General features: G+C 48.4%; 1 protein-coding gene across 1 annotated transcript; it reads left to right on the forward strand.

Annotated features, from left to right (window-relative positions):
* Positions 1-3,552: 3,552 nt before the first annotated feature.
* On the forward strand, positions 3,553-8,097 carry LOC125536159 (Leucine-rich receptor-like protein kinase family protein). Its single transcript, XM_048699309.2, has 3 exons — positions 3,553-4,571; positions 5,389-7,068; positions 7,312-8,097. Exons 1-3 carry the CDS (start codon positions 3,644-3,646, stop codon positions 7,890-7,892), a joined length of 3,189 nt encoding a protein of 1,062 aa, XP_048555266.2. The 5' UTR covers positions 3,553-3,643; the 3' UTR covers positions 7,893-8,097.
* Positions 8,098-9,147: the final 1,050 nt, after the last annotated feature.

Genomic DNA, 9,147 nt, shown 5'->3' on the forward strand with positions numbered 1-9,147 from the left:
TTGTCACAAAATTTGAAACATTCTTTATGATACAAAATAAAGGAGTTTTTGAGATTAATGTGATAGTTGGTCAAATCCAAAGCCCAACTTATGTTATGTATTGTTCGGTGTTGAATTTGTCGTTTTTGTTTTTCGAGCTATGTTTCGGATTCTGACTTGAAATTTTATGACAATCTACATTGTTGTTGTGTGAATGTGCTGGATTTTTTTTCCAGGATTTTTTGAACATTTTGAAATATGCAACGTGAATTCGGTGCACCGAGAGCATCAAAAGCACCGGCGCATCAGATATTCTCCCACTAGTATGTGGCATAGAATTGGCAGACAAACCGGGGTGTTTGATTTCCACCAAACGTGCACAGAATAATTTACGGGCGGATTTTCGCAAAAAAAAGAAAGAATAACCACAGAGGCTTAATCGGCTGATTTGATCTGGTATTCAAGATCAAGAGGGCAAAAGCACTGCTATTAATAATACTAATAAAAAACATTTCTATTTTTCCATTCAGATAATAACGAGAGAGCAAAATAAGATGGAGGTGGACATGGCATGATTCGGCAGAGTAAAATGAGGCCTTTACTCTTGGGACTTTTTTTCTTCCCTTTTTCAAATGCTCAAATCAATACCGGCCATTATTCGTGCCAAGAATACTGCATGGTCCAGCTTATATAATTTAGAATATAGTACTGGACATTTTCTGTTGCTGTCTAACGCGGTGCATGCGTGTCAAATGTTTTACTCGGTTTGGTCTGGTAACAGCTCATCCATCCCGCCGGTGGCCTGGCCACTACTAATCTCTACTACTCGGTTTTCTTGATTCTCCGGCGCCGACGACGAAACAATACTTACTTAATAACCCGGCACAAATCAGCAGCACAGCTGCCAAGCATACGCATGTTCCAAACCAACTGACCACCGTCGCGTTGCACCGATGACAAAAAAAATCTGTTACCACCTAACCACGCAGCGAAACTTCCTAAGCACTCCACAGTCTCGCAGAGATGACACAAGGGAATCAAATGTGTGTGCATATGCGCCTGAAATTAATTTCAAAAAAATTAACAATTGATTTGTAAATATCATGCTTAATCCTCACGAAAATCCACTCTTTCCGCGTTTCCGCATCCCGCGCGGGCGGCGCATAATGAATGCGGCCATGAGCCGGATCAGATTAAGTAATCGTCGAGGACAGCACCAGGCTGCCCCCAACACATGGCCGGATGCTGATTGCTGCGAGTTAAGCATGGTCGTTATTTCACTGATATCATCACGCAAAATTCCATGCAGGATTTCATTTTCCAGCTCAGGATTCGGGACGGAGGGATATTTGACTTGTGCAGTCAGGCCCAATCATGCCATTGCCGGCTGGCCCCCTCTACGAAACGAAACCGGAGCCATATCCCCTGGCCTGCCGTGACCTAGCGCTGATTAAGCTTCACGTTCTTCCATTTTTTTTTCTTTCCCATCCCGCTCGTATGTAGCATCCTTTTTGGCACCACTGGCGTCTCCGTCATGGACAACTCGGACCTCGATGGCGAGAAACTCCAAGCCCCGAACGAAGCCCGTCGCTCTCCCGGATCGGCTGGTTAGCGGGGCGCGCTGGGTCATTTTCATAGCCCTGTTTCCTCCTAACAACAGGCATTCCGGATCAAATAATCTCCCACCGTCTCACGGAGTACTGCTATCAACATTTATTTCCTCATTTCCCCTCCATTCTTAATAAAGCATGAAAGAGTCGTGTTAAATATGTGCCTTTTTTTAACAAGAAACCTAGCCAACATGGACCGAGAAAGCTAAGAACTCAGGACAAACGTCCTCAGAAATCACTGCTTTTTTATTCTTTTTGCATCGTCAGGGAGGTAGGAGAAACATGTTGTCCTGTAAATCGGCGGTGTTATTAAGCCTTCGCTTCGGATGCGCGCGAGGGATAAAAACTCTCCCCCTGATCTACTCCACCTGGGAGGGAGTAGTACGCAAAGTTTATCATTGGACATGTGGACAGGCTCCTGAATCTAAGCTCCGTGTCTTGCTAAAACTGAAAGGTACTACTGCTGAAATGAATACTAGTGCTACTACTACTGCACTCCAACTCCCGCTGTTATTTAGCATCATGCCATGCCATCATTCACGTTGATTTTGCTTGTAAACTTCTGTTGTGTTGTTTCTGAATTTTTTATCTACTGTACTAGCCTGCTCTGCTGTTGTTGAGTGGTCTGACGAAAGCATGGGATGGCAGAAAAAAAGGAAGAGGGCATGGAAAGAAGGCGAGGGCAGCGCAGGTGAGCTGGAGGAAAGGGGTCAAAGTCTGAAACAGCCTCGCCTCGCCTAGGGGCATGTGGGGCGTTTGCTTTCCTACCAGTACCCGGTGTCTGCACACATCATTTGCCTAGATTCCTTTTTATTTCTTTCTCTCTTCCTCTTTTGCTATCTTGATTTGGGAGACCATTATTATTTTTCCGCCTTCTTGATTGTTTACAACTTGGCTGATGTTTTCTATGCTACAACATGATTCTGTTTTCTTTTCTTTTCTTGAATATACAGGTGCCACATGAAAAGGTAAACTGAGGATGAAGATTTCTTCTTCTACTTTATTTATGCGTCCTATTTTGTTGAATTGAGGTTTCGGATTGTAATGAGTGTGACATGTGATTTGGTGCCATCCATTTATAACCAAATTTGTTTCCAAGCGCTTTCCACATTCCTAGCATTTGTGTTGACATCATGTGATGCACCTTGTCTTCCAACTACAGGTCACCCTGCATCCTATGTAATCTTTTCATGGCCCAACCCATTGCCATCCAGCAGTAAAAACTGGATGTAAAACACATGAAACAAGCACATGAAGAAAACTAGCAGCTACCACAAAAACAGGTCCATCTTATAACCTTTTTAGGTTAGAAAACCTCATTATACAAGTTGCTATACCACTAGCTGCAAAAGTGCCAAGCACTAGACTAATACTCCCTCAGTTGCTAAATGTAATTTTTTATAGAGATTTCATTATGGACCACATACAAAGCAAAATGAGTAAATCTACACTCCAAAACGCATCTATACCCTCCGTCCCAAAATTCTTGTCTTGTATTTGTTTAGATACGGATGTACCTAATACTAAAACATGACTTGATACATCCGTATTTAGACAAATGTAAGACAAGAATTTTAGGAAGGAGGAAGTACATCCGTACGTGGTTCATAGTGAAATCTCTACAAAGACTTATATTTAGGAACGGAGGGAGTACAAGATAAGCACCGCATAATCCACATCCATAAGAGTAGGAATGATTCTATACTATAGTTTGCACAGTGACAGAGAAGTAAACAGCGGGTCACAGCTAAGGTAAACACCAGCAACAGAGCAACCACTTGTAACTTTCCAGTCTGTACCGGACGCCCCTCTCCCCTCTCGCCGTTATTATTACCATCCATCCCCTCCCGTTTCCAAAAATTTGGCCTTTCTCTCAGAGCACATCTCCTCCACCCCCCAGACCTCTCCCACACCCACGCGCAGGCGCTCCAGCCCCCCCCCCCCCCCCCCCCCCCCCCCCCCCCCCCCGCGCCCTCCAATGGCCGCCGCTGCCGCCCCCCGCCGCTGCTCCCAGCCCTAACCCTAGACGCAGCCTGTCTCCACAGCCCGCATCCATGGCCGCGCTCCACGTTTTCCTGCTTCTGCTGGTGCTTGGCGGCGGCGGCGCCAGGGGCGACGACGTGTCCGCGCTGCTCGAGTTCAAGAAGGGCATCTCGGACCGGCGGCGCGACCCGGTGCTGGGATCCTGGTCGCGGCCGGACGCGCCCGAGGCCGGCGCCGGCGGGGGCGCGTGCCCGGCCCGCTGGCGCGGCGTGGTGTGCGACGGCGGCGCCGTCGTCGCCGTCGCGCTCGACGGCCTCGGCCTCGCCGGGGAGCTCAAGGTGGGCACGCTCGCCGGCATGCGCGGCCTGCAGAACCTCTCCCTCGCCGGCAACGCCTTCTCCGGCCGCCTGCCCCCCGCCATCGGCTACCTCTCCTCGCTGCGCCACCTCGACCTCTCCGGCAACCGCTTCTACGGGCCCATCCCGGGCCGCCTCGCCGACCTCTCCGGCCTCGTCCACCTCAACCTCTCCTACAACAACTTCACCTCCGGCTTCCCCACCGATGGGATCCGGGAGCTGCAGAACCTGCGCCGCATCGACCTCCGCCGCAACTCCTTCTGGGGCAATGTCAGCGATCTGCTCGCCGAGCTCCGCAACGCCGAGCACATTGATCTCAGCGACAACCAGTTCACCGGGGCCGTCGATTTGGAGCTCGCCAGCCTGACCAGCATCGGGAACACGGCCAGGTACATGAACCTCAGCCACAACAGGCTGGCCGGCGGCTTCTTCAGGAGCGAGACGGTGGGGGCGTTCAAGAACTTGGAGGTCCTTGATTTGAGCAACACCGGGATTGCTGGGATGGTTCCGAGGCTCGATTCGTGGTTCTCGCTCTCCGTCTTCAGGGTGGCTGGTAATGGCCTCTTTGGGATGATGCCTGAGACGCTCCTGCATAATTCGATGCGGCTTCTCGAGGTCGATCTCAGCCGGAATGGCTTCTCAGGTATCTCATCCTTTCCCTAGTCAATGAATGAACACATATATTGTTGAATTTTCACGATCTACTAGTAGTGTGAATCTTAACCCAAGCTGGAATAGTGGTGATGTTGGCTCCCTGCTCCTTGAGCTTTGGATGCCTTGCCAATGTTGATGGCCAGTGAGCTCCCACAATGTTGTTGTACTTGGATCACAAGCACCTAGTTAGGTGCTTAGCATTGGTGGCATTCACAACGCAAATGTTCCTAATGCTGGCAAATTCCTCGTGCGCAGATTCTTTGCTGCATCTTGAATCTGGACATGTCTGTTTGCTTGGAGGATTCCATTAGCACACCAAACATTTGGCTCTCGTGTGAATTTCGCATGTCGTTTTCTGCCAAAGAATTTGTCGCGACTCGGAAAATCATGGCATTTGCATTTCCATGCTGATGATCAGCAACCGTCTGCTCGCATGCATGACTAGCCTATAGCTTATTTTAGCCTCTTCTTTTGGTCTTTTTCGCGCAGGGGTCTACAAGATGTCATCCTAGCAATAAATTTTATAGAAGTGTGTAACTGTTTGACTCTTGCATGCTCAAGAGGAATTTGTCATGTTGACACTTTGTTTCTTCCGTGCTAGACTTGTTCCTGCATCTATTCTAACTAAGTAGCTAATATGACTTTATGCAATGCGACTATTTTCAGTGCTATCACAACAGATCATATGCTATTGAAAATATATAAGGACAGCTTTCGTGACTAGTGAGCATGCAGTAGTTTGGAGCTTTGAATAATTGCCATATGTCTACAGCTGTAATTGACTTGTGTGCCTTGTAATTTTGCAGGATCAATGCCAGTTGTGAACTCTACGACTTTGAAAATGTTGAATCTCTCTTCAAATGTGCTATCAGGTTCATTACCAGCCACTGTTGGCAAGTGTGTCTCAGTTGATCTGAGTGGGAACCTGCTTTCTGGGGAATTAGCTATTTTGCGTTCTTGGGATGGCATAGTGGAGGTGATTGACTTGAGTTCAAACAAGCTGGAGGGGAGCTACCCGAATGATGCCCCTCAGTTTCAGAACTTAGTTACCCTGAAGTTGCGGAACAATTCGTTGAAGGGATCTGTCCCTTCAGTGTTGGGAACCTATCAAAAGCTATCTTTCCTTGATCTCAGTTTGAATGCACTTGGTGGCCCTGTTTTGCCTGTTTTTATTCTGTCGCCTACTCTTACAGTGTTGAACCTTTCTGGAAACAACTTCTCTGGGACTATTCCATTTCAGAGCCCTCATTCAACAGAGTCCATAATGCTATCTTCTCAACCTTCTCTCAAGATTGTTGATTTGTCCAGCAATTCTTTATCTGGTCAGTTGCCACCAGAAATTTCTAACCTGCAAAGACTTGAGTCCCTTACTCTTGCGATGAACGAGTTGTCTGGCGAGATACCAGATGAGATAAACAAGCTTCAAGGATTGGAGTATCTTGATCTATCTCACAATCACTTCAGTGGCAGAATTCCTGATATGCCTCAGGCTGATTTGAAGATGTTCAATGTATCTTACAATGATCTACGAGGAACTATTCCTCAAAGTCTTGAGAAGTTTCCCATAACTTGCTTTAGACCTGGAAATGACTTTCTAATTTTCCCAGATGGTCTGCCTGCTCCAAACAATGGCGATGGTGGACTTGCACAGAGTCGAGCGTCTCAATCTCATGGACATAAGGCTGGTGTTAAAGTTGCAGTCATCGTTGGCTGCATTGGAGGTGTCTTGCTCGTGATCTTCATAGTATTGGCAATCTATGTGGTAAGGTCTCAAGAGCTTTGTGGAAGAAACGGATTTAGAGGCCAGATTACGCTCAGAGATCTAAAGCTCGGGAAATTAAGCCGTCCAAATTTGTTCAAGAATCAAAAAGATAATGTCATTCCAACGAAGACAAGTTTCTCAAATGACCATCTCTTAACAGCTGCAGCTCGATCAATGTCTGCTCAGAAAGAGCTATTGGCTGAGGCTGCTGTTGAATATGGATATGCTGATCCAAAGGAAGTCGTCGAATCTACAAGCTCTGGTGTGACTGAGACCTCAGCTGCAGCATCTGTTCGGGAGTCTTCTCCTCGGTCTGCGTTGCCATCATCACCACATTTTCTTGATTCTAGATTCCATGAGGAACCTGTGACTTTTGAAGTGTATTCACCAGACCGGTTGGTTGGAGAGTTGATTTTCCTAGACAACACCTTAGTTTTCACAGCTGAAGACCTGTCCCGTGCTCCAGCAGAGGTTCTTGGAAGGAGCAGTCATGGTACAACGTACAAGGCAGCACTACAAAGCGGGCATGTCCTGACAGTGAAATGGTTGCGTGTTGGTCTTGTAAAGCATAAAAAGGAGTTCACTAAGGAGATAAAAAGGATTGGCACCATCAAGCATCCGAATATAATTTCATGGAGAGCGTTCTATTGGGGGCCAAAGGAGCAAGAAAGATTAATTATTTCTGACTATGTCAATGGCGATAGCTTGGCACTATACCTTTATGGTAACTATCTCATGCTCATTTCCTTTTGAATCCGCAACCTTTGGAATTATTCCTTGTTTTAGGCCGGTATAATTTGCTTGCTTGCAATGAAATATTCACTCATCATCTCTGAAATTGTTCCTGCTACTATTTGTTCATATTATCATTGGATCTGCGCATGTAATTCCCAATTCATTCATTTCTGCATACCAAACATATTCTTCTGTAATTAGTTACTGAAAATATGACCTTGCCCCTGTGCAGAGTCGACTCCTAGAAGATACTCGCGCCTGTCAGTCTGTCAACGGCTCAAGATTGCAATTGATCTGGCCCGTTGCCTCCAGTTCCTACACCATGAGAAGGGCCTGCCTCATGGCAACCTGAAGCCCACTAATATATTCCTGACCGGTCCTGACCTCTCTCCGAAGCTGGTTGATTACTGCCTCCATCGGTTCACGACTCCAAGTGGTATTGCCGAGCAAATACTGAACTTAGGAGCATTGGGGTACCGAGCCCCAGAGCTGGCAAACACGGCCAAGCCCATGCCGTCGTTCAAGGGCGATGTGTATGCGTTTGGCGTGGTCGTCCTGGAGATGTTGACGCGGAAAAGCGCGGGGGACATCATCTCGGGGCAATCCGGTGCGGTGGACCTGACGGACTGGGTTCAGATGTGCAACAGGGAAGGGCGGGGGACTGACTGCTTCGACCGGGACATCGCCGGGTTGGAAGAGTCGCCGAGGGTGATGGACGAGCTGCTCGCCATCTCCCTCCGGTGCATTCTTCCTGTAAATGAGAGGCCTAACATGAAGACTGTCTGCGACGATTTGTGCGCCATAACAGCGTGAGCTTCCCCGCGTTTTTTCTTTCTTTCATCAGTTCACCAGTGTACATGTAACCGATTTTTCTCGTCGTCGTCGTGGTGCATCCCAAATCTTTTTTCTGTGGGTTTTCCAGAGCCCTGTAGCCAGGGTTTGTTTGATTGGTGACTCTTAGTGTAAAAAGAGGATTTGATCCCGCCCGTCCATTGATTGATTGATACCATTGCCATCTTGTCTTCTCCTTCCTTCCCCAGTTGGGGCACCCCAGCATGTTGCCTGTTGGTATCCTCCCGTCAATTTTTTTTTGTTTTTGTGCAGAATCGGATCCTGTGATGATCTGTGAAGTGCAGAGTGCTGTCCATGTTACCCAGCACAGTTGCTGCTGCAGCTGCATGTGTTGATCTTCTCTTTCTTGTGTGAAGTTACTCTGGTCTGGCTGGCCTTTGGGTTTAAACAAGGCACATGGTGGTGGTCTGGGGCGGCTACAGCTTGTGCTTGATGCCTAGTGCCCTCTGTAGCAACCAAACTGGCGCATGATTTATTGCGTTGGCACCGGCCCGTCGCCTCTGCGGCGCTTCAATGTTCGCTGTGGAGAGACAGGCAGCGCCATGTTCTCTTCTCCCAGGCCGGTGTGCTGTCTGATCAAACCGTCGACAGCAGCCGTGCGGCGGCGAGCTAGCCCGGTAGACGGCGGTGGTGCCGCCGCCGTAGGTGCTCGGAACCGCCACTGGAGTTGTCGTTGTCGTCCGACGGTGAAACCGGCGGCGGACGGACAGGTGGGGGTTGTGAGGTTTGGCTCCGAATCGAGCATTTGGAGGAAGATTTTAGTCCTTGGATTGGATCGTTGGAGGAGGAGGTGATGAGGGTCATGGGGCCGGGCATGAATGATTTTGCTTCGGAAAATTCAGAAGGCCTGCTGCGGTCCTCTGTCCGCACACCACATGGGAATGGGATGGAATGCGCAGATGCTACTGCTGGTGATTGGCTGATCGCCCGCTTATTAGCTGCTGAAATTCGAATCCGTTGCGTGCGAAGGTTCGGCTGGGTCGATTTGATTGATGGCTCTGTCGATGCAGGGGCCAAGATCAGATCATCGTCTGCCACGCGCGTGCTACGTCACCGTGAAATGTTCCCTGTTGCGAGACGGAGTGAATGCCTGCAGCAGCAGCGGGCCGTCCGCCCACCCGAGTAAGTGACGGGGGCGACCGAGCTGAATCGGTTGAACGCGTCACTTTTATAAGTCATTTCAGACAACTCAAAATAGGTTGTTTTGTACATTGTC

The sequence above is a fragment of the Triticum urartu genome, chromosome 2A, assembly GCF_056163025.1.
Source record: "Triticum urartu cultivar PI428250 chromosome 2A, HENAU_Tu73, whole genome shotgun sequence".
NCBI lineage: Eukaryota > Viridiplantae > Streptophyta > Magnoliopsida > Poales > Poaceae > Triticum > Triticum urartu.